Source organism: Eubalaena glacialis, chromosome 2, assembly GCF_028564815.1.
Source record: "Eubalaena glacialis isolate mEubGla1 chromosome 2, mEubGla1.1.hap2.+ XY, whole genome shotgun sequence".
NCBI classification, from domain to species: domain Eukaryota; kingdom Metazoa; phylum Chordata; class Mammalia; order Artiodactyla; family Balaenidae; genus Eubalaena; species Eubalaena glacialis.
In genome coordinates this window covers 119169314-119195646 of record NC_083717.1, presented here as the reverse complement: position 1 = coordinate 119195646, position 26333 = coordinate 119169314, and the positions used below count along the sequence as shown (strand labels likewise).

At 36.2% G+C, this 26333-nt stretch overlaps 1 protein-coding gene across 10 annotated transcripts in view; it reads left to right on the top strand.

Annotated features, from left to right (window-relative positions):
- Nucleotides 1-26333, top strand: part of HNRNPC (heterogeneous nuclear ribonucleoprotein C) — a 45599-nt gene that overhangs the window by 15199 nt on the left and 4067 nt on the right. For 7 of the 10 annotated variants that reach the window (XM_061180592.1, XM_061180593.1, XM_061180598.1 and 4 more), the window contains 3 exons: nt 10220-10497; nt 13770-13884; nt 14473-14520. In XM_061180592.1, coding sequence (XP_061036575.1) covers nt 10257-10497; nt 13770-13884; nt 14473-14520 — 404 coding nt within the window. In that variant the 5' untranslated portion in view covers nt 10220-10256. Of the gene's footprint in view, nt 1-1382; nt 1441-10219; nt 10498-13769; nt 13885-14472; nt 14521-26333 lie in introns of all 10 variants that reach the window. The other 3 variants (XM_061180600.1, XM_061180599.1, XM_061180597.1) reach the window with 2 other exon arrangements.

The window sequence follows — 26333 nt, the reverse complement described above, 5'->3', positions numbered from 1 at the left end:
AGCATGAAGAAAAATTTTCACTCTTGAAGGAAAATTGTGTTGCCCTTACTGAACTTCTTAAAATGACGGGTGAGGCTGCTTACAGTATGTTGAACAAATCAGTGAAGGGTATATAATTGGGAGAGATTGTTAGTATTTCACACAACAAAATCAAAGTTTAAATTTTTCTTCAGGCTGGAACCCCAGGGATTGTGAACTAGATATAAGAGGATTAAATAGTATATGAAATGCAAAGCCCTGCACTTAACAGTGAATTCTGCATGTGTTGACAGTGCCAAAGTTAGCAGACATTATAGCATCTGGATAGCATGTACAATGTGTTCCACTCTTGCAAGAGCAACCAAATTTGGACTGCTGTGTTCAAAGGGACATTGACAGGTTAAGTTGTATTTGTTATAATGCACCATGTCTTATTTTTATAGAAGATAGTCAGGATAGGGAACAGTTTGCATAAGATGTTTTCAGTCAAATAAAAAATAATTCGAGGGGACTTCCCTAGTGGCACAGTGGTTAGAAATCCGCCTGCCAATGCAGGGGACATGGGTTCGAGCCCTGGTCTGGGAACATCCCACATAAGGCGGAGCAACTAAGCCCGTGAGCCACAACTACTGAGCCCGTGTGCCACAACTACTGAAGCCTGCATGCCTAGAGCCCGTGCTCCGCAACAAGAGAAGCCACAGCAGTGAGAAGCCCGCGCACCACAACGAAGAGTAGCCCGCGCTCACCGTAACTAGAGAAAGCCCGCGCGCAGCAAGAAAAACCCAACGCAGCCAAAAAAAAAAAAATTATTCGATTGCTAATGAATGGACGTTAAAGAGAAGAGCTAAGGGAGGAAATTAGTTAAGAGCCAATTAAGTTTTAGAATTGAGTGTCTTCGGGTTGTGAATTCGTTGACTTTAGTGGCAGTTCATGAAGTTTAGTAATTGGTGAGCAAGGAGGTTGCAAGGGAATTTTAACATCCTCTGAAGAATTTGGAGACATTGAACTACATGATTTAGTTTTTTCATCATTGAGGTTCTGGGAATATTTTCTTAAAGACTTTCATTTTTTAAATTTTCTGTTGCGTTACTTATACTTTGACAGGAACAATCCTTTTTTTTTTTATTATAAAATGCTTACTAAAGAAAACTTGGAAGGAAACATGCAGAGAAAGAAAATATTTACTTACAGCATTAGTGCTCAAAGATAACCACTTTCAATATTTTGATGTTTTGATCCATTCTTGTATCTCATTAGCTACAGATGTACCTGTACCCATGTATATGTGGTGTTTTTTTTTAAGATTTTTTTTTTTTTTTTTTTAAATGTGGACCACTTTTAAAGTCTTTATTGAATTTGTTACAACATTGCTTCTGTTTTATGTTTTGGTTTTTTGGCCGCAGGCACGTGGGATTTTAGCTCCCTGACCTGGGATCAAACCTGCACCCTCTGCATTGGAAGGTGAAGTCTTAACCACTGGACCACCAGGGAAGTCCCTCCCTATATATGTTTTATATTTTTATAATATATTTTTACCAACATGGAATCATTACTGTATATCATTTCAGAACCTCTATACTGTAAACATTTTCCACTTAGTAAAATTTTCTACAGTTTTTTTGTTAGGTGGCTGTTTTTGTGGGGGTTTTTTTGTCACAGGGATTTACAAAACTTAAAGATGGTCAAAGTTTCTTTTTCAATTCCAAAATAGGATAACCTGAAATTTATTTAACATTGTCAGTTGCTTAATACAAATTTGTTGACCTACCCATTGCTTGGCACTTAGGTTTAATTAAGAATTTTCAAATGAACTTACAGAAATGTATACTGGTTTTACTTAGTTATAGCAGTGGAAGTGCCAGTTTCTTCCTCCACTGCACCGGATGATCATTCTTATATTAGCAAATCTGACAGAAAAAATATTTTCTGGGAACTTGCTCAGGAGTGTGTGACATGGTATATATCATTTTAACATTTGCTATAATAGGGTCTTTTTAAAAAACTTGAACAGGTAATATGTACTTTTGTAAAATACACCATCCTTGTGTTTCAGCCCTCCTGTTCTTGTTTCTGGTAGCAACTGTCTAAATTACCATGTTCGCTCTCTGTATGTTTTTCCCCCTCCTGAATGATATTAAAGTTGCAAGCATGATACTTCACATGGGAACTTAAACTTCATGGCTGTATCGCCTAAGAATAAAGATAATCTATACTATCAAAGTAATTATCAAAGCAATGAAAATAAACATTAGTTCAATATTATCTCGTATACAGTCCACATTAAAATTCTCGTTTTCACAAAAAAAGTCTCTTCCCCACAACATTTCTTTCTTAATCTAGAAATGGCCTCCTGCTCTTTTTGGAGGAGTCCCAACCAGGTGTGTTGTATAGTGTCCCCACAATCTTGAAATTGCCTGATTGTTTCCCTGTTGTATAGATTCAAGTCAAATATTTTACCAAGAATATTGCATAGGTGATGTATGTTTCTTATTTTGTCGAATCAGGAAGCATATGATGTCAGATTACTTGGTTTAAGTGGTGACCCATGTTTCTATAGTAAAGGTACGTTTTTTTTCCTCTTTTAATCAGTGAGTAGTCTATTAGGTAGTACTTTGAAACAGTGTAAACCCTGTTTCCCTCCCACCAAGCTTTCACACAGTGCTTTGGCATACATTGACCGTTGTCTGAATCAATTCTTATATTGATATAATCTACACCAATCTAACAGTTTTTTTAAAGTGGTCTAAGTCTTTTTCAATATGCTTTTCTTAAAACAATTTTTCATGTATATGGTTTATTATTTTATTCCTGCCCTTTCTTTTTTTTTTCCTGTTACTCATACTTTTTTGGGGACTGTTGAGTTTTTTGTCTTATGTAGGTTTTGACAGTTGCATGTGTAATTTTTACATTTAGATTTTAATCTGTTAATGTTTTTGAGAATGAGATTGGTCCCCAATTTTTGTTTTTAGATGGCTGTGAGGCACCATTTATTTATTTATTTTTCACTTATATTTTATAATCTGTTCTCTTTTTTTAATTTATTTTTTTATTGAAGTATAGTTGATTTACAATGTTGTATTAGTTTCAGGTATACAGCTAAGTGATTCAGTTATATATGTGCGTATATATATATATATATATATATATATATATATATATATATATACACACACACTCAGGTACCATTTATTGAATTATGCATTTCCCCCTAATTTTTATCTTGAATATTCTTAGACCATAGCAGTTAGCATAGTTTATCTAAAATGGCCAACTTTGGTGTTCTTGTGGCCTGAAAATACCACCATGTACTGTTTTTAGTAGTCTCTGTGTGATAGTCTTTACCTTGAGATCATGTCTATGTTTTGATGAATAAATTAGCTTTGGGGATGGAGCAAATTATAGTCCCTTGGTATCCAAGGGGGATTGGGTTCTAGGACCCTGGCAGATACCAAAATCTGGGGATGCTCAAGTCCCTTATATAAAATGGTGTAATGTTTGTATATAACCTATACACAACCTCTCATATACTTTAAACCATCTCTAGATTACTTATAATACTAAATATAATATTATAATTACCTATAATGCCATAGTGTAATGTAAATAGTTAGAAATACAAAAATGGTGTGCAGCAAATTCAAGTTTTGCATTTTGGAACTTTATAGAATGTTTTTCCCCTGAATAGTTTTGATCCATGGTTGGTTGGGATCTACAGATGCAGAATCTGCCGATACGGAGGGCCCACTGTACACTGGCCAACTTTTTGCAGACATATGGGCAGTTTATTCTTGCCCTCTGAAGAGGCCAGAGGGAAATAGTTGATGAATGCAGTAAAGACACATAGGAAGCAGAGAACAGGGTTGGGGTGGGGAAGAGATACAGTAAGAGGAAAGTAGTGTGGAACAGGGACAAGGGTCCTAAAGGGGTAAAATAGGAGCTTAAGTGTGTTAAAGGAAAATAATTTAGACCAGGAGATGCTGCTCTAAGTAGGCAGAGAGATTTATTTATAGTATCCAAAAGGTACTGAGAAACTCTTGATAAGAAATTGTGGAAAACTGAAATAGGAAGTCTTTGGACTCAAGATTGCCATCATCTTAAAAATTTGCCTACTCATTGCTGCCATCTGGTGACACTTTGTCTTTAAAAGGCTTCAAAGAAAGATGGGAAATAGTATATTAGGCATATGGCAGTTGCATCTAATTTAAATTGAATGTAGAGGCTATTTTAGGTTTTAAGGGATAGTGATAAAATTCTAAGGTAGGGTTTTGAATTTCCTAGTCTGAGGTAAGTTATTTCCCTTGTTCTCTAGTTAGTATGATCTGACATTTGATAAGCTGTATTGATGCCATCTTTAAATTTCTTTTTTTCTGGTCCAATGGATAATGTGATATGAGTAAGTATCATGTGAGTAGCCTATTGAATAGGGCAAACAGGTAGAGGACTGACTGAAAAGCTCAGTAGAAATATCTTGTGGCGGGTTTACTTTCTGTTGTGTGTTTCCCCCCCCCCGGGAAATATGCCTACATATGATACTGAACACAGTCTGAATGAGTGGCACTGCTTTGTCAAGTATTTATCGTCCATCCCTTCAATCCCTTTCCACTAAAGGTGGAGTTCCAGTGCCCAGTACATAAAGGCGAGGGAGTTGAAAGCTTGATTCCAATTATGAATTGATTCTTGCCCAGTTCCCAGCAAATTCCAGGACCTTCATAACCTACGTTTCCGGACCATTTGAAACTTAACATCTCATGATTGTCAGCGCAATCTGCCTTTCCTACCTTGCCATATTTCTTCCCAGCAGAATTTACTTGCTCTTTAATGTGAACTTAAGAGAAATGGAGTAATTGTTATAAACATTTCCCAAATTTTAAACTGGATTGACAATCCAAGCTAGGTTTGCCTCTTAAGAGGGCAGAGAGCACAATAGCTCAGGTTCAGAATGAACAGTTGGAAATAAAATTGACAGGTTTGCTTGCATTCCAATTAGATGTAAGATTTTATTTGTGTTTTCTGTTTTAGGATATGACTGGGATGGTAGAAGTGGGAAGAGAAATACATTTCTATAATTCTTGTCCTTCACACTGCCACTAAAATCTCTTGTTGCTTTTATTGCTTCAACATAAAACATGGTCAAATGGACACATAGATCCTTTGGTGTAATAAAGCAATAAAAGTAACTCAACATTCCTGGTTTTGACTTTTACTCACCAGTCTTAGTGATCCTTTGATGATAAAAATTGTGGAAGTAAGAACCTGGGATGACAAATAAAATATTATGCAAACACACATATATGCATGCATCCATGAGCTAGAGGTTTGAGTACTACCACCCAATAGCCTCTAGGAAAATACTCAATCTTTTTCTGTTGTCTGTGCTGTGGTGGAATTCTGCTTTTCTGGTAACCAGATCCACTTGATTTCTGGTAACCAGATCCACTTGATTTCTGCTACTGAATTAAATAGGACGCAGAGTATCCAGGGAACCATAATCATTTCAGAAATCTTTCCCCCTTTGGTTTTACTCTTTGAAACCAATTTTAGGAAAGAAACTGATTCTGTGTATTTTTTATTCTATGTACTTTTATTTACTTAGCTCTTCTGTAGTATTCAGTATTCAGTATTGAGTTTTTAAAAGAATGAATTTATCTTAATGATTTTGCTGAGAAAACTTTTGCAGGATGTGACCAGAGTACTCAGAGAAATTGCTGAGTGTTTATGATGTGCCAGAAACATCTGATTTTCAAAAAGTGGAAGAAGTTGTGATTTATAAACTCTGGATCCGTGAACTCTAGACATTATTCTTCACGAAGATAGTAGAATAGGTTGTTAAAGTTAAAACTAATTCATGTGAATTAACATTACTTTATTATGTAACAGTGTTGTTAAGACTGTTAGTGTACATTAGTACATTTGATGTTTTCAAAACATTTGAAAGTTTTTATAAAAATAAATGTTTAAAGAACCTGGATTGTTGTTACTAATGTGACGAGCCCTTTTTTATTTCTCTCAAATGCATTTCCTGATTAGGAGTTAGGTGCTTGACTTTTAAAATGTTTTCCTAAAAACAAAACAAAAACCTTACATGTTCATTGTAGAAAATTTGGATAATATAAAAAAAACTCTGAAGGTGGTAACAGTTGATTAACCACAAGAGTACCCATGGAACAATATTTTTAAATACTTCTGCCCTATGTTTCCTAAGCACACAATTATTATGTGGGTAGGTATATATGCCTCCTGTTAGGTATTGTACAATTAATATACTGCTTTTTAACTTAAACACTTTATCGTAATTTTTCGTGTCATTTAAAGTAATCTGTAAAATATCTAAAGACTGCAATTGCTGGTAATTAGAATACTGAGTTAAAAATCTTTTTTACAAAAATGCATGTAGAATGTTGGCTTGGCCAAAAAGTTCATTCGGGTTTTTCATACCATCCTATGAAAAAACCGAACGAACTTTTTGGCCAACCCAGTGCAACCTAATGCTACAGCTCTGTATAAAGTAAAAAGCAAAAACTGACCCCTTTCTCTGCAACTTGCTTTTACACTTAAAATCTGATATAGTTCTTTAAGACTATACCCTCTGGGTCTGAGTTATAACCCAGTCAGAACAGTTTCTCCCATTTCTTCCTTCACTGATACTATCTTTAAAAAGCTAGGAGGAATTGACCTGTCTTATGAGGGTAACTCCAAAGTGTAAACTTCTGTGACCCATGAGGCAGCCTCAGATACACTCATTTATATCTATTCCATTTCTGTTAGTCTTTAAAAAGAAAAAGAAAAAAAGCTTAATGAGTTACTATAAAGCAAAAACCCTGCAGTTTCTACTCAAGTTTAGAAAAATACAACTTTGCCAGCAAGGTTTACACTTTGGAATGATTCTGTGACAGTCCAGAAGTAAATGGAGTAAAATATTTAAGGAAAGAAAATGTTATTCAGTGATTTTATACCCAGTGAAACTGACAAATATAAAGGACACAGGCAAACTGTTACTAAGATGCAAGAACTGATAAACTATTTTCCAAGTTCTTTCGAAGTAGTATATTAGAAGCTTGAGGGACCATAATGCCTAGAGAGATCTGGTAGAATTTTAGCATTACTAACATCACAAAAAGATAATGCCACCTATATGTAATCTTACAGAAGTGTTACACATGAGTCTGATCAAGCCTTTGGTCCCAGCCTCCAATTTCTGAAAATACAAAGGACAGAAGAATATGTGGAATTGTACTGAGGGTATGAAATTCTGGAAAAAACTGCAGGACAAATAAATGCCCAGGATTCTTCAACAGATAAATTTTAAGTTAAAGGGGAACTTATAAAAAGAGCCTTAAAAGACACATCAAATTTGTTTTAATGGGCAAGACTATACTATGCAGGGATATACATTTAGGTAATAGAACTATTTTAAAAGGAAGAAAGTGATTTTACTGTAAAGTTAGGAGTTTTAGGGGGAGGAAAGGGATTGAGAAAGGAATGGTGCACATGGGGCTTCTGAGTTGGTATTGAGGTTTTATAGAGACTTGAGCCACTCTAGCAACTTCAGACTGTTAAACTGCAGTACCTTGTACTCACCCACTATTGGAGCAGGCAGAATTCTCCCTGTTGGAACTGCTTTTCCTGACATTGGTTCCCTTTTCCTTTCCAATAAATACTACCTGGGTGTTTTGGTATTCTTCAATTTCTGGGTCTTTTAGGCTCGCAGTTGCTTCTCTTTGCTTCTCCCACAGTGATAGATACCGTGTGTGTTAGCTGTTGGCTTGCCCTTAGCAGCGTGCATTTTGGAGTTTTGATTGGGATGCTTTGACACCAAGTTCTGTTGTAAATGCTGTCCATGCTTTACCCACGGTTATTCTCATTAAAACCCAGGGAGGGGGCTTCCCTGGTGGTGCAGTGGTTAAGAATCCGCCTGCCAATGCAGGGGACACGGGTTCAAGCCCTGGTCCGGGAAGATCCCACATGCCGCGGAGCAACTAAGCCCGTGTGCCACAACTACTGAGGCTGCGCTCTAGAGCCCGCGTGCCACAACTCCTGAAGCCTGTGTTCCTAGAGCCCGTGCTCCACAACAAGAGAAGCCACCGCAATGAGAAGCCCACACACCGCAATGAAGAGTAGCCCCTGCTCGTCGCAGCTAGAGGAAGCCGCGCCGTGCGCAGCAACAAAGACCCAACGGAGCCAAGTATAAATAATTTTTTTTTAAAAGGAAGATTTTACCTGTAATTGCTATTGGTATATTTATTGTTTGTGAAAAACATTTGCTAAAAACTGACTTAAGTCCCCACTTAATAGCAAACCTTAAGAGCCAAGCAGAAGTATTTGAAACCAGTTAGGCCTTTTAGTAGGTTTCTGTTTTGATTCCTGTCGGTGTTCTAAGACTTTCTGGTGCTCCCACTTAAGTTGAAAGGCTGTTGGTGATTCTCACTAGCCACTGTGAGGTAAATTTTTACTGCTTAGTCAAAAAATTAACTGTTTATAAAGGTGTAATTTAGAAGCCAAAGTAAAAGGCTGTTTCTTGAATTTCAGAAAGGATAGGAGCTTTACAGTTTTAAAATCAGTATGCTTATGAAATGACTAGGTATTTTAAGGGTCAGAATGGTAGTGGTCATGTATAAATGTTATACCATCTTTTTTTTTACATGTATGTATATATAAAACATTTTTACATAATCCACGAAAACTAGTTTGTTATGATTATCTTGAGGATTGGAAAGTTAAGAGATACTAGACACTGGTATCTTTTAATTTGTTGTTTAATTTGTTGTCAGTACCTTTCAAAGGGATGAATGGGAAATAATCTTAAGAATGTTGTTCTAAATCTAAGGTGGATCCATCTTAAACCCTTTTTAACTTTGGTGTGGGAAGGAGCAGTAGACTGATACAAAAGCTAAAGAATGTCAAAACATCTGCACTTTAAAATGATATCATGAGTCTCCAGGTAATAACAGGATTGCGCCTCTGTAACATACATAAAGATCATTTTTGTTTTGAAATGGTCTGAGGAAAGTTGTATTCTCTTCCTTGGTTCTCCTGGTTCTTTTTTTTTTTTCTTTAATTTATTTTATTTATTTATTTTTGGCTGCGTTGGGTCTTCGTTGCTGCGCGTGGGCTTTCCCTAGTTGCGGGGAGCGGGGGCTACTCTTCGTTGCGGTGCGCAGGCTTCTCATTGCGGTGGCTTCTCTTGCTGTGGAGCATGGGCTCTAGGCGCGCGGGCTTCAGTAGTCGCAGCACGCAGGCTCTGTAGTTGTGGCTCACGGACTCTAGAGCGCAGGCTCAGTAGTTGTGGCACACGGGCTTAGTTGCTCCACGGCATGTGGGATCTTCCCGGACCAGGGATCGAACCCATGTCCCCTGCATTGGTAGGCGGATTCTCAACCACTGCGCCCCCAGGGAAGCCCGTCTCCTGGTTCTTTTTTGATTCATGCAGTGTTCTACTTGGTAGTTTTATCATCATCACCATCCAGCATTATTAAATGTCCCAGCTATATTTTGTATTATATTTTCACATAAAAAGTAAAGAATCATTACATTCTGTAAAAAAGATGGTATTGATAACTAAGGTATCTATGGCATACTATAAATCAGTTGAAGTACCTGGAAATAGATTATTTCCAGAGTGAATGAATTGGTTCTGTTTATTGCCTTTGTATAATAAAGTTAATTACACTTGAAGGGTAGTGTGTCAGTTGTCCACATTCATCTAGCTGAAGAAGAGTTTGCGGGCAGAATTTGGAGTTCTATGTATCTGCGGGAATGAGTGAGACTCATTTTAGTAAAAGCAATGTGCAAGAAGGTGGAGTTACTGGTGATAGATGGCAAGAAATAGGTGAGCATGACTGGGAAGGTGAAAAACAAGAAGTCAGTGGTAGAGAGCTTAGGGGGTTCTAACTTGCTTGAGGACTTTAAAACAGAGGGAGGTCACTTGGAATTAATAATGCCCAAGAAGATTGTGTTGCCAATAATCTGTGAAGAGGATTCCCCCCCCAACCCCACAAGGGATAGTCTAGCAGGAATATACTACAGAAGAGGAGGTTGAATTTCTATAAGGATTTATTCGGGGGGCTCTAGTCTCTGAATAGTAATATACTTGCTGTTATGAGATTCTTTTCAGTTGACTGAAAGTGGTTCAAAGTAAGGTACTAGGTAGTCACAGGGGTTCAAAATAAGAGTAGAGCAAGTTTTTATCAAGGATTGTTTTTTTTTAACATCTTTTCACCTGAATGCCTTTTTTTTCTCTCAGTTTTTCAGCTTTGTGAGGCACCTTACCATCAAAGACAATGGCCAGCAATGTTACCAACAAGACGGATCCTCGCTCCATGAACTCTCGTGTATTCATTGGGAATCTCAATACTCTTGTGGTCAAGAAATCTGATGTGGAGGCAATCTTCTCGAAATATGGCAAAATCGTGGGTTGCTCTGTTCATAAGGGTTTTGCCTTCGTTCAGTATGTTAATGAGAGAAATGCCCGGGCTGCTGTGGCAGGAGAGGATGGCAGAATGATTGCTGGCCAGGTTTTAGGTAAGGTCTGGGTTGAATTAATTTTTCATTGATTATATAATTCAGATCTGAGAGTTTTTCTGTTCATGTCTTCTCTTTGTCTCCCTCTCCATAAACTTAACAGTCTGAGGTGTTCTGGATGTTATGACTGACATTAGCCTAATAAAACTGTTGGGTTTATAGGTTTCATGGGCTAAAGAGGATTTTGCTTATTAGGCCGTTTTGTGTTAGTAGAGACTGGATAACCCTTAGTTGGCAGTCTTGAGTAAGGTAGGGGAGATAGGAGTGGTATTTCATAAGGTACTATTGCTGCTTAAAATGGCTGTGTCTTACTGCACACAGTCGACTGGGTGAAGACAGTATAGCTTAGTCATGTGTTCTAGAGTCAGATGGCTAGGCTCTATGTTGGGGCCTCACAACTATGTGTTGGGCAGTCTACATAGTTTGACTGAGGCTTAATTTTTCTCGTTTGTTAAAATGAAGGTAATAGGACCTGAGTTTATTATCTGTTCTTACCTGAGGTAATAACACTTCGGGGTTGTCAAGAGAAATTAGATAAATTGAGAGGATTAATTGAGATGATTCATGAGAAGCTTCTAGTTCAGCATGTTACACTCAGTAAAAGGTTGTTTTAGATATTGGTTCTTCCAGTAGGGTTCTCTGTGATCTAGCATGTTCAAATTTTGAGAAATGAGATCTGAGCTCTGTTCAGAAACAGTTTATATTCTAAACTTTAGATCGCATTACATATGTTCAGTCCATTGCAAATCATTCTTTAGAGCTCAGGATGTTTCGTCTTTGGCCAGTGGATCGATAACCTTCAAGTTGGTTCCTGTGTCCTTGAGACCTTACTCTTCTAATATTGCATTGCCTCCTTGCTTTCTGGTACCACAAGATATTCCAGGTCATCTGTGTATTTCTTGATCTATCCTGGGGTTTGTCCCTTTTTCATAAGAGTGTTGGCTCCTTTTAATGGGGGTTATTTAGAAACCCACTCCCTGTTATACCAGGAGTGTTTGTTACTGAATTTTAATTGTATCTTGGGCAGAATAGGGGACACTTACTTTTTTAAGAAAACAAAACGTATGCTTTTACGTGCACTTTGTACCGCAGTTTCAAACAGTCATATCTGTGTTTTTACCAAAATTAAGATTACTAAATGTTATTTTAGATTTGAGGTTCATTTTATTACTATATATTCTATTTTGGATATTGACTTAGTACAGTTTTCCTTTGATTGAACAACATGTGTTTGCACTGCGCAGATCCACTTAATACGTAGAATTTTTTTTTTTTTAATAAATATGTATTACAGTATTACAGGAGGTTGAATCCCCCAATGCGGAACCACGGATAAGGAGGGCCAACTGTTAAGTTATATGCAGATTTTCAACTGTGCAGAGGGTCAGGGCCCCAACCCCTATGTAGTTCAAGAGTCAACTATACTGTAGTTTAGAATCACATGAAATAATTATTCTATAAGGTTGTATAATCAACTTGATATATAGTTTAGTTCTGTTTCATTTTGTTATTAATTTTTAAATTGATTTAAAAATTCTATCTTTAGTTTTGTAAAATCTTAGGATTCCAAAGTCAAAACTATAAAAAGCAAGGTTGTTAAAACATTAAATATTAAAAATTAGAAATGTTTAGTGAGCCAAGAACTCTGAAGATTATTCATAAATGTAATGGTGTTTAGCAAATAGTGTACTTAAATGTCTGTTTTTCAATTAGTCATTTAAACTGAGTTTTGGAGAGCTGGCTAGCTTTTGGCTAATTGTTTTTTGACAAATGGTCTCTTCTGTTAAAATACGAGGGAGAACATGAACTCTTTCGTAGGTAGTGGGTGGCATGGTAAGCAGCTGGGCACTCTGGCATAGGTATTTTAAAAATTATGCTGTATATGGAAACTAGGATTTTTTTTTTTTTTTGCATCTTTCCCTTTTCTTGGAGTGTGTGTATGCATGCATGTAAAGGTTGTTTACTTAAGCATCTTGCTGTTTGCACGGTATTTCTTTATTTTTTTAAATAGTTTCTCCAAATAGAGTTTTGTTTGTTTTTCCTTTATAAATATATTTATTTATTTTTATTTTTGGCTGCGTTGGGTCTTTGTGGCTGTGCGCGGGCTTTTCTCTAGTTGGCGACCAGCAGGGGCTACTCCTCATTGCGGAGCGTGGGCTTCTCATTGGGTGGCTTTTCTTGTTGCAGAGCACGGGCTCTAGGCGCGTGGGCTTCAGTAGTTGTGGCGCGCGGGCTTTAGAGCGCAGGCTCAGTAGTTGTGGCGCACGGGTTTAGTTGCTCCGCGGCATGTGGGATCTTCCCGGACCAGGGCTCGAACCCGTGTCGCCTGCATTGGCAGGCAGATTCTTAACCACTGCTCCACCAGGACAGCCTTGCACAGTATTTCTTAAGTATTTTATATGCAACTTTTCAGCTTATCCTATTTGTAAGGAGAATTAAAAATTCCCCTTTGGGGATAATTTTGAGGGTGCCATACTTCAACCATATTAATTCATGAATTGCTATATATTTATATCTCTGAGGTCATTTACTCATTCCTAATATTTGTACTTATTTTATTTTATTTTTTTATTTTTTTAAAATTTATTTATTTATTTATTTATGGCTGTGTTGGGTCTTCGTTTCTGTGCGAGGGCTTTCTCCAGTTGTGGCAAGTGGGGGCCACTCTTCATCGCAGTGCGCGGGCCTCTCACTATCGCAGCCTCTCTTGTTGCGGAGCACAGGCTCCAGACGCGCAGGCTCAGTAATTGTGGCTCACGGGCCCAGCTGCTCTGCGGCATGTGGGATCTTCCGGGACCAGGGCTCGAACCCGTGTCCCCTGCATTGGCAGGCGGATTCTTAACCACTGCGCCACCAGGGAAGCCCTTGTGCTTATTTTAAATGCACAGAATCATTTCTGGAAAGGCAACTGTTGGTCATTGATACTTTTCTACTTTGATAGTAACTGAGTGAGCACTCTCTGAATGGTGAGAGTTTCTCATTGAAGTGTGTGAGCTGAGGGTAGAAGGTACCAGAGACAAACTTAATGTGTTTTGCATAATGAATGCTTTGTTGGTACAGAACAGAGGACAAAGAAATGGAAGATTAAGTCCAAACCTTGTAAAAAATTCTTGAGCCTTTTTTATATGACAAGGAAAGATGAGGTACATCTTTTGACCTTTGTTGATGTGTATGGCCATGTACACTTTAAAAAGCTGCAGTTTGAGGACCACCCCACTCCACCCTACCCCTCAACGGAGGTGTCATTAAAGTTTTTGTTTTTGTTTTTTCAGATATTAATCTGGCCGCAGAGCCAAAAGTGAACCGAGGAAAAGCAGGTGTGAAACGATCTGCAGCGGAGATGTACGGGTCAGTACCAGAACACCCTTCTCCGTCCCCTCTACTCAGGTCCGGAACTTTATTATTTATAACTGCATTGTGTCCATCAGTGGGCATCTTCTCTATCTGTTTTCTGGATGTGGGGAGGGTTAACTGTAGTATGTTTTATATGTGCGAAAGTAATGCTTTATTAATTTTGTGTTAATGTACCTCCTTTTACCCCATTTCCCAGAGAATTATTAGAATTCCCTGAGGTTTTTACTATTAAAGAGTAGTTTGGTATTCAAAGCATAAATTAAAGTTCTTCAAGAGGAGTTATTTAGCTTCTAAGAAGCTGGGGAGGGAGAGAGGGAAGGAGGATGACATAAGAATGTTTAATTTACTATTGTATTTTTCCATGTTCTTATTTTAGCTGTTATGTTGTGTGTTGACATTTTAGCAATCTTACACCTAAATTTGCAGTTTGGCCACTGAATGGCCAGTGACCTAAGGTGATTGGAATTTAGTGATCTGTTGTTTAATGATTGGGCGTTAGTTCATGCTAATCTGTTGATCTATTTGTTGGGTTGGTTTAGCGTGGGGTTTTTTTTTCCCATCTGCTGTTGTGAATTTACATCAACAGTTCCAAATTAATCCTCTTTGGTATTTATTTTTCAGCTCCTCTTTTGACTTGGACTATGACTTTCAACGGGATTATTATGACAGGTATGTTTAAAATGTTTGTCTATTCCAGAAAGAAGCTGTCTAGTGAGAACCATTTTATTTTTCTATTTCGTAGTAATAAATGCTCCATTTTGTAGTAATGAATAACAGACATGTTTTCAAATAAAACCCCCTCTTTCTGCCAGAACATAATGAAAAAATACCTTCCCCAAAATCGTCAGAGGTAGACTAGCTAAGGTGACGTTTCTGTTGATTTCAAAGAAGCAGTTTATATATATTGTCAGGGCAAATGTTTTAATTTGTTTGCCACATAAAAGTAAGGACTGACTTGCCTAATGATGAAATGGGACTAAATTAGCAGTATCATGTTCTCTTCATTATTTCCCTATTGCATACTGGCCCCTTGGTTTTGCATTGTAGGGGATTACAGCAAAACTATAAAAAATGATTCCTAACCTTAAAAATCCAGTAGTCTCCTTTGAGCAAACAAGCCAATACGAAATAGGATGCAATAAGCATATATAATGAATTAACAATACAGATTGCTTTAGGAGTTAATGTTGAAGTGTTTTTGTATTGTAGATTGGGGGTGATGATACAGTTCTAAAAGGCAGGGAGGTTGGAATAATGATTATGATTTCTTGTGCCTACAGAATAGCATTCGTATTTGAAAAAGTCATGAGAAAATTGGTAGATGTGTGGATAGGGATAAGTTATGTATGACTTTGAGTGTATAGAAAATTTTAACAGTATACAGTTCTACCTTCATGAGAATTGTCCTCTAAAGTTTTACTTTTAGTTGTCTTGGTGAGGCAGTGAAACTTTGACCATCCCTTTATCATCCCACTCTAAATAAGTTTGGGAAAAGCTCTTTTAAGTGAGGAATTTCAAAATTGAGTAAAAGACAGCAGAGAATAGTGAAATCATTTAGATGTTTGCAGAAATATCTTCAAATTTCTTACCACTGCTATTTGGTCTTAAAAATTGGTGACACCACCACTGTTGGCCTCACTTTTTAGTTTTTCAAGAGGCAAGAGAATACCTTTAGTTATTCTCTGTATTGCTTGATATTATAGAGTGTCAGTGAAAAGGAATGTCTTTGACCTTCCATTCTAATCTCAGCCAGTAGAAAAATAATTCTGATGAGTGATGGAGTAACCAAATAGTAGCTGGAAAAGAGCTCATTTAAATATATACTGAGGTCTGTTGGGGAAACGAACATTTTAAGAATGGAAAAACTTCTCAGGAAAATGGTATAGTTTTCTCTCAGAAGTCATCCTGAAGATACTTTATTCACAAGATTAAGATACAGTTAGTAACATCCTGAATCAACTGTTAGATTCTTAAGAATATGGGAAATTGGCTGTGAGATGTGCTGAAAGCTCTGCTTCCTGTTATGTAAATGGAGGTTAAATCTGTCTACTTAGTCACTTTAGTCCTTAGTCATACTCTGAAGAACATGAAATTCACATGAATATTTCAAGACATAAATTTGACATTTCTACTACCTATTGTTATGTTAGGGAGGCAGCTGATACAGAGCAGAGAAAAGAATACTTGAGGAATCCAAAGACTTAATCACTTAGTGGAAAAGGTTATGACCAGAGTCATATATGTCATCTCAGTTTTCTTATCCCTAAAATGGAGATAATAATGCCTACTAATAGAGTTGTTACGAAGACTAAAGGAAACGTGGAAGATAGATTGCATTATAAAATAACCCTCAAATATTATTATGCTTTTAATCAGTCAAGAATTCACAATCTTTTTAGAGCATGAATATTCCTATAATATCAAAATGAAGGGAATCATGGACACCCCACCATTCCTGTCCACAAAAACTAACATCTCTAGCATAATTAGAGTTCTTTATGTGACAGAAGTCTTCATAGTGAAATGAAGACTGATTGGTGTTTGTTTTCTAGACAAGCTGTTTAGTAGTTACTTCAACTTTTTTGTTTACTCTGTGTTATGGAACTTTTTAATTCAAATATACATATATAAGAAAGTAGTATATCAGTAAAAGATAAAGACTGCTTTTATAAACATAACGACAATACCATTTATAATTAAGATAGTTAAAATAATCTCATCAGTTTTCCACAGAGTGGAAATTTTTTTAGACCACAAATTTTTCAGGTTGTATTTTGTGTTGTTTAGCATGTTCCTTTGCCACCTGTATTCCCTGTGAACTAGTGGGGTAGATTTGGAGGCTAGTTGAGATTCAAGTACTATTTTCTTCTTTTCTTTTCTCTTTTTTTGACATGGGGGAGGTGGGAGAGGAGACCAGAATAGTTCATAAAGGTATTATGCACTTTAATCATCATTAGCCTGACTTTTGTCAGAAACTTTAAGAATGAAGGCATTGGGTGTTTCTCAAGGAGATATATATATTTTAGATATCAGGGAGTAGGTGATTAATGATGTTAGGAGAATTAGAGTGACTTGTATTTTTGCTTGGGTATTTGTGGGTATTGGTGATCAAGTCCCAAAGATTATAAATACTCTACCTTTAAAACTGGAGGATAATCAAATATTAAAACTTAACTGAGTCACTTATATTTTAACATGCTGTCTTCTGAGGAGACAGCAGATTGGATTCTGTAGTCTTAACGCAAATTACCTTTTTCATAAATTATGTAAATTAGGCCTGTCTTTTTATTTGTTCTTAAGGCCATTCCTGATGTAATAGATGTTGGAGGTTCTTAGATGAGTTTAACATAAGTTGCCAACATATGTGAAACTACCACCTTAGATAGAGTTGTTAATGTCACTCAGATACATTGTTACCTCTTTCAAATATGCTATAAACTGTCATGCATAGTTTATAATTACTCAAAGATTTGTTAACACATTTTTTTTCTGGTAGGAATACAAGGCTCAAAGTTGGGTGAATATTCATGGGAGTCTGTGTATAAAACTAGGAGAGTTGCGTCAGTTACCCTTGAGTACAAAACATACTGTTCATTGATGTTGAAAGTCTGATAAGTCCTATAAGCTGACAAAGATCCAGTTCGAGTTGTGTCCTGTTGAATCTTGTTGCTTCTAGGGAAATTGTTGCTGGAGTAGTTCCTGTTAGAGGACTTCTTGTGTGAAGCAGTTCCTTTGAGTGGTTTTTCTTTCAAATGCTTAAATTAATTTCTCTTTATTTATTTTAATTCTCTTTCCACATTGATATTTAGTCATTTATTTTTGAAATTACTGATCATTAGAAGGCACATTGTGCTGTTGTGCCAAAAGTGTTGTAATAAAAATAATTGGCACATTGTTGGAGATAAACAGGCATTAAAGCTGTAGTTTTTGGTATAGCACAGGGAACTCTACTTGATACTCTGTAATGACCTATATGGGAAAAGAGTCTAAAAAAGAGTGGAGATATATATATGTATAACTGATACACTTTGCTGTACAGCAGAAAGTAACACAACATTGTAAATCAACTCTTTTCCAATAAAAAAATTTTTTTTAAAGCTATAGTTTTTGAGGAATCTTATCTTTCACGCAAGAGGATTGGAATATACTAAAAGGAGATCTGAAAGTTCTTCGATAGGCTAACACGTATGAAATTGTCACAGCTAACCTGGCAATATTCTTATCAAGCTTGATTTATAAGTGTTTTCTGATTTCTGCCACAAATATTTACAGTGTTTTCTTAAGTGTAAAAACATTTAGGAACAGCTTTCAGATGTACTTTCTGTAATCAGTTGTAGTCCCGCTTTTCTTTCCCTTATAAGATCACCCAGGGAAAATGTTTTGGAATTACAGAGTGGTGATGATAGCAGAAATTTGTGAGAATACTAAAAATCACTGAGTTGTACATATTCAAAGGGTTTATTTTGTGGTTTGGTATGCGAATTGTGTCTCAATTTGAATAAAAGAAATATCAGTTATGGACAGTGGAGTAATTCTTTCTCAGTCATTCTTCTATAAAGAACTTGGGAGCACTTACTTAGTCAGATTTGATAATAGGCTATAGTATGATAGCTGAGACATGTTAAATACCTGGTAAGCAAAAGATCTGGTTCAAAAGGACCCTGGTTTTAGTTCAGTGGCCTTTGAGGACTTTATAATACATAACTTATCATAAGTTGCATATGGATAATAACGTCAACAATGTGTAAGTGACTGAACTGTGAAGTTGTTCCACTAGAGATATTTCAGAGTGCTGTTATTACTCCATATATAAATATATTAAGTAAATATTGCTAGTGCACCATGAATAGAGGAATGAAGTAAATCTACAAGCAGATCAAATATGGCACATATATGGTATGCACTATGTTATACAGTAAAGAAAGTGCTATGAAATTAATAGGGGCTGCTATGTGTCCTGCTTTGTACAGGATTGTCTCATAGAAAGATGAATTGTGTTGCCCTTTGGGGAGCTGTAAGCTCCCCTGTTAAAATTTAAAGAGCTCCAGGTAGTTTCACAAAGGGCAGTATTTGAACCTGCCTTTGGTATTAATAAGCAGGAGGTTTTTTTAGGCAGATAGGGTGAGGGTACATCTCTAATAAAGATACACAGTTATGAATATCCTTAGCATATTTGGGGAAGCAGCCAGCTGTGATTGGAAAGAATGTTGGTCGTCAAGGGCAGTTGTATGGCATATTTAGTTGTGTCCTATTAGCAGTGATGTCTTATAAACAACCCCATGACTAGAAAAGAGAAACTGGAGGAGGAAAAGATCTGTAGTTACCATTGTAAATGTTGGAATGGGGAGAAATTTCTGAGGTAGACTGCTCTTGGCATGATTTATTGGGTCCAAGTTATGAGAGCAGGTGCTTTGTAGGGAGAAAATAGTCAAGTAAAGCTGAGATTTTTATCTTTTATGACTAGAATTATGCCATTAAAGGCATAATCTTTTTTGCTAAGTGACAAGTGTTTGGAAGCTTTGAGTTGTTAGAATTTTGGGAAATAAGCAATTTTGTTGATACTTACCCTACAGATTTTTTCCACTAAGGTGTGCTGGTAGAGAGTGGAGAAAAGAAGTTGAGGTGGGGGAATCTCCATTGAAATGCAAGATGGGTAAAAGAGGCTGACCATCATATTCCTTAAACTAATATTTGAGCCCTTATTTTGTTCTAGGCATACAGTGTTTTAGGTTTTGAATTAAGAAGTCAAAAAATACAGTATATGGATTGGAGGCACCACCACCCATCTTATTGGTGTTAGAGGAGCTGTCTTCTTGGCTCCCTCCTTTTCTTCCAATTTTCTGATATTCCTGAGCAACACTGGACCCGAGAGATGGGCTTTGTATGTGTGTATGAAGGAAGAGTACATGAAATATTTAGGTTTTGGAGAATTGAGTGCGACCATCTGCTTGGAAAGGGCATGTGATTCAGAGAGCAAGAGGGTTCTTGGCTACTTGGAAAAGCTAAGAGATGCCTCTTTAGGTGACAGTTTAGATGTCATTTTAGGCATAGGGTGAAATTTTTCATTTGCTTAGAGCCCTTTTGTTGGTTCTTTCTTTCTTACGGGAACCTGATCATGTTGTAGTTGGCAGAAAGATTTTAGATGAGTGCATATATTAGTATGACTATACTTTGAACATAAATGTGGTATTATTGGACTTAAATTTGTGTCCTGGACTCTTGTTGAGTAAGTGGGAGATATTTATTTGAAGGGGAAGCATTTGAGTCTAGATCAAAGAATCTGCTTTGGCTCTTAATTAAGTGGTGTTTTGGGTACATTATTACCTAATGGAAAGGTAACCTCTGCTGTTTTAGGAATCTACTTCAGGACATTCTCCATCCGGGTATACTTTGTCAAGCTCCTTGATGTTAATTTTTTCTTTTTTAAAAACCTAGCTTTGTTGAGATGTAATTCATTTTAAAGTATACAGTTCAGTTTATATATTCCGAGTTGTGCAGTCATGACCATGATCTAATTTTAGAACATTTTATCACCCCAAAAATAAACAACTTGCTAGCAGTTGTTCCCTATTCTTCCTCTATCCCGAGGCCTAGCAACCACTTTCTATCTACAGATTTGCCTCTTGTGGACATTTCATGTCAGTGCAATCAGATGTGTCTTTTATGACCAGTTTCTTCCATGAATTTTTCACAGTTAATCCATGTTACACCCTGTATTAGTACTTCATTCTTTTTTATTGTTGAATTATATTCCATTGCATGGATAATACCTCATTCTGTTTATCCATTCATCAGTTGGTAGACTTTTGAGATGTTTCCACATTTTGAATAATGCTGCTCTGAACATTGGTATACACATTTTTGCATGGGCATATGTTTTCATTTCTCTTGGGTGTGTACCTAGGAGTAGAATTGCTGGGTCTTAATGATAATTCTCTGTTTAACTTTTGGGGGGACTGCCATACTGTCTTCCAAAGCATCTGTACCATGGCTTCCTGTCAGCCATGTTATGAGGGTTTTAATTTCTCCACATCCTTGCCAACATTTGTTTTATTATGTATCTTTGTTGTTTATTCTAGTGTGAGGATTATCCTATTGTGATTTTGATTTGTATTTTCTTAAAAGCTGATGTTGGGTTTTCATGTGCTAATTGCCTATTTGTTCATCTTTGGAGAAATATGTTCAGATCCTTTGCCCAGTTTTATATTGGGTAAAGCTTTTTCATATATTCTGGATATAAGTCTCTGGATACAGTATCTAATATCATTTTTGAAGTTTATTACTCTTTTTAGCTTTTTTTAATAGTTTGACCATTTTGCTTTGTGGTCATAGGAGATGTGTAACTATCAATTTATACTAAGGACATTTAGCTAGTTTGTTATGTTTTTGTTATAGACTTAAAAAGTTACAGAATTCTAGGCTCTCTTTGGAAATTATATATAGGTATAGGTAGATGTCTGGAAGGAACAAACCAGAACAGCGCTGTCCAATAGAACTTTGTGTGATGATTCTGTATGTGCAATATTGTTGTGGTAGACAGCCACATATGGGAAATGTGGCTAACATGACTGCAGAACTGAATTTTAAATTTGTTTTAAATAGCCACACATGGCCAGTCACTACTCAGTTGGACAGTACACGTCTGGGGTGCTACAAAGTTAGTCCTAACTAGGTATAACAAATTTTGAGTAGTGTTCAATATGAGAAATATAATGAGTAAAGACTGCTCTTCAGGAAGTTAGAGAACCCAGACTGTAGTTTTGGAACAAAGCTGTTGGGAATAGTGAAAGAATATCCAGGAAACGAATGTTATTTTTCAAGGAAAGAAAGAGGACATATCCTCTTGATAAATAGGATAAGATTATACTTTGATACCCTCTTAAACTGTAATCCAAGGAATAAGAAACAGAGTTTACCAAATAGAATTTGACTTGTTTCGGTGGATAAACTTTTTTTCCAGGACCTTTATTACTTTACAGTGATAAGTGTGCTATTACTGTGAAATTAGTGGAGTTTAGCAAGGGGAACAGATTAACAGGGTACAAAAAGTATAATAGCAGGAGACACTCATCTATGGAAAATTGTCTTTGTGATTTCCTTACAGGAAGCATGGCATAATAGTCTCAAATTACATACATTATAGGCACAAGATCTGATTTTTATTTCGTAATAAATAGCTTGAAAAAGGATTCAGTTTTGTGGTAGATTATTATTCAAGTTTTGTCTGATTTTCTTAGGGAAAAACTCTCTCAGTAGTCTTTATAAAGCTAGAAAAAAGGCAGACTAATCCTCCTGGCTTTCCAGTTAAATGGGTAGGTTTGGTTTGTTATCTGTTGTTGATAACGTGGCTTGTGATAAATTCTTTCCTAGAGGCCAGTTTAGGAAAGTCACTTATTTTCTCAACAAGTATTTGTTAAGATCTTATTATGAGGCATTGTTGTGTGCACCAGGGGTACTAGTGGAAAATAGATGGTCTCAGAGAAGATGGATGGGTTGAACACATATAGAGCACGTTAAGATGTTATGTATCTTTAGTTTTTACTCTGAATGAGGGGAAGGCCACTGGAGAGTTGTGAGCAGAAAGGATCTTAATTGTAATGTTTTAACAAGATTATTCTGAAAATAGATAATAAGTGGCTGATGGAATTATCTAGACAAATAATCATTTGGGGAAGGATCAGGGAGGTGACGGTGGGAATGGTGAGAAGTGGTTGAATTTTGAAGTTAATGCAGACAGATTTGCTTCCAGATCTATGTGAGGGCTAAGAGAGAAATCAAAGATGTCACCAAAGTTTTGGCTTGGAATTTATAGAAACAGTGGATAGGGAAAGAACATAGAAGGAACCAGGGTGAGGGGTGAATATAACAGATGAGTTGTGGACATGTTAATTTAACCTCCTTATTAGACATCCACTTTGAGAGATGTAAAGTAGGCAGTAGCAAGTGTGGAAATCATTGGTGACAAGGGTAGGTTTTGATAATGGTGGGGGCACAAAACTTTACAAGGAGATTCAAGAGAGAATGGAAAGACAAATTGTGGAGACAACTTAGAAAACTTTTAAAATATCTATATATACAGTAAAATTTACTCTTTCGGTGTACAGTTTTTACATGCGTACCCATGTATCTACCAGTACAGTCAAGATATAGGTAGTTTCATACCTCCAAAAATTCGCCATGAAGCTCCTTTGTAGTCAGCTCTTCCCTCCACCCTATCCCCTGGCAACCACAAATCTGTTTTCTCAGACAACTCCTTAAAAGAAATTTTATTATAAGTGAAAAGAGAGAATTGTACTCTCACCTGGCTTGATAATATGAGAATATAGGAATGAATGAGCTTATATGTTCTTAACTTACTGTTTATAAACAATATTTTTCATAAATACTGTTCTTAATTTCAGCTTTTTAAAAAGTAAAAATTGGACCACACTGAGTTTAAGACATTATCTTTTGGAAATATCCAGAGTGACATTTGGGAATGTTTGTTGAGGACATCATGACAAATGAGTAATAGTATAATTCTTTAGAAATTGAGGAGTCTAAAAAGATTATCACCTGGATGGAAAGTTTGATAAACAGAAGCAAAGCCAGGGATTAAAAAGGTTTTTTTCTTAATATTTTCTTGGATCCAGTCCTGTTTCTAAAAAGATTGATTTAGGACTCAAAGCAATCTGCATTTTATCACCCAGATTATTTTTTTTCAAGTGAATTTTCAAATTGCCTTCCTATGAAACATACAGTTTTATGTTAACATAGCTTCCCAATGAATCCATCAAGAAAGTTCAATATAGTTGCTTAATTTTAAGAAGCAACTTTTCATATTTTAAAAGTTGTGAGATTGGATGCATCTTAAAATGAGTATGTACATTCAGTATTTTTTCCCTCTCTTGCAAAACTGTAAAAATCAGTGGGACAATTTTTAATCAAATGTATCTTTGAATTTGCAAAAATATCTCTAAATACTAATATCAACAGTTCTTTTCAAAAGAAGATTGCAGAACCAATTATTGATTGCTACCATTGGTTCTGCATATATAGAGGCTGTTGATTCCTGCTCTTTTTAAGTAGTAGTGCGTGTGGTGTTCCCCAACCTTTGGGCAAGGGTCTTAAACCTTACAGAGGTGTGTTTTTTTTCTCTTTAGTTAAAGAATTGTTATTTAGTTAAATTTTGATAGTTTGGGTGACCCTATATATTGAATGAATCCTGTACAGCAGACTGGTTTATCATTTAGTCCCTTTATCATTTAGATGAGAAGTACTTGCTGTTATTAATTTTAACTGTCATACAGATAATCTGTATCCTTAAATGGACCATAAAGGGCAATTTGAAGAAAGTTAAGGACCATAAAGTGCAACTATGCAAATTTACCTTGGTAATTGGCACTCTATCTGCAAATTGTATTAGCAAAACAAGTGTTAACCCTTGTATCTTAGTTTGGCTTCTCCCAGACTCCTCAAGGCAACGTTTGTGGAGGGGTGCCTACAAATAACAATTAGAAATTGTCTCTTAACTTAGAAATAAAACACAAATTATAAGAATTTCGCTAGTTTATTTATTTTAAAGCTCAACAGGATGAATTCCAACTACATCATGCAAACGGGTTTTGAGGGTCAGTATTTGACATAACACAGTTTCATATTTTCATTTTAATGTAAACCTGAATTAAACATGTCACATTGTCATTTTTTGCACTTCTTTTCCCTTATGTAGTTAAAGTCAGTAGTCTACTCATTTGTAAAATAAAGCTTTGACATTTAAAGAAATATGTACTATTAAAATTAGATTAGGGTGAACTTAAAAAAAATTAGTTTTTAATAAGTATTTATATGTTAGAATTGTATACCATAGTCTTCAATAATAAATTTAAGATAATTTCATTGTGTTAATTACTAAAAAAGAATGATAAGATATAAAGTCTACTTGAGGGGGTTGTACCGTCAATATAATCCGGTGAAAGTTTTGGTAGTTTTAAAAAAGATTGGAAAATAGTTACCTAAATCATTCAAATATGGTTTCTCAGAAGGTTTTATAAAGAGTGAGGAAGAAATATCTAGGAATACATTTATAATGTTCAAAGATGCCAGTTATTGAAGGCCTTGATTTTTGGAACAGTTTTTAAAATTCTGGTATTCATGAGTATCAATAGTTGATATTCTGCTCATGCAGTATAATGCTTCAGTCCACACAAGACCAAAGAAAATAAATTTTGTAAAGTCCTTTTCTACAAAACTGTACAGAATAATGTTACATAAGGGGTGTGTTCTGAAGGTTTACTCTGGATGATATACTGGGAAACTTACAATTGAAATGTAGAAGTTGTAGATTGTTTTAATTAAGTCGGAGCATTCACAGAATTTTAGCAGACAATTTCAGGGAGTCTCAGACATTGTAAAGCCCCAAAACATAATACCCTATAAAACCGTTCCCTTTTCTAGGAAAATCAAAGGTAATGAGGAAGAAACTTCATCTTGAAATTTTTCTGTTGTAGATGAAAAATAATGAAGTGGAAGAAAAATCTCCTAACCCTTGAATGAAATTATAATGAGAATGCATGTTTAAAGTGAATTTGATAAATCAGTATTGTCAGTGGGGGGGTGATCTTACTAGATTGCTCTCACCTATAAATTATTTCACATTATGGCATTTATTTTTTATTCACATTTTTTTGTAGGCAACAATACCTGAAAATTAGTTGGTTTTCAGAATTTGATAATGAATATGCCTAAAATTATTTTTTATCTATCCAATTTTTAAGAGTGGAAACAGTTATGGTACATTAAATAAACATTCAGGAGAACGTAGGTTTTTACTAATACTTTTTTTTTTTGCTGCATTGGTTCTTTGTTGCTGCGTGCGGGCTTTCTCTAGTTGCAGCGAGCGGGGGCTACTCTTCGTTGCGGTGTGCGGGCTTCTTATTGCGGTGGCTTCTCTTGTTGAGCACGGGCTCTAGCCGCGTGGGCTTCAGTAGTTGTGGCACGCAGGCTCTAGAGCGCAGGCTCAGTAGTTGTGGCGCACGGGCTTAGTTGCTGCGCGTCATGTGGGATCTTCCCGGACCAGGGCTTGAACCCGTGTCCCCTGCATTGGCAGGCGGATTCTTAACTACTGCACCACCAGGGAAACCCACTAATACTTTATTCTAGTTGTTTCTATCAATACTTTTGTAGTGGTTGAAATGTATTATTATTAATCAGGGTTTTTGAGGCCAAAGATCACTGTGTGTTACATCTAGTCATTTAAGAAGCTTGCCTTTGAAAACCTGTACATTTAATAAATGCCTTGTAATGCTTATGTTTTAGCTTGGAGATTAGGATAGAGGGGTTTTTTTTTTTGTCTTATCTGTTTATGTTATTAGCTAATGTGTGTCCAGAAATGTTTTAATTTCTTTAAAATGGTTTTTTTTTTTTAATTTTTATTTATTTATTTATTTATTTATGGCTGTGTTGGGTCTTCGTTTCTGTGCGAGGGCTTTCTCTAGTTGTGG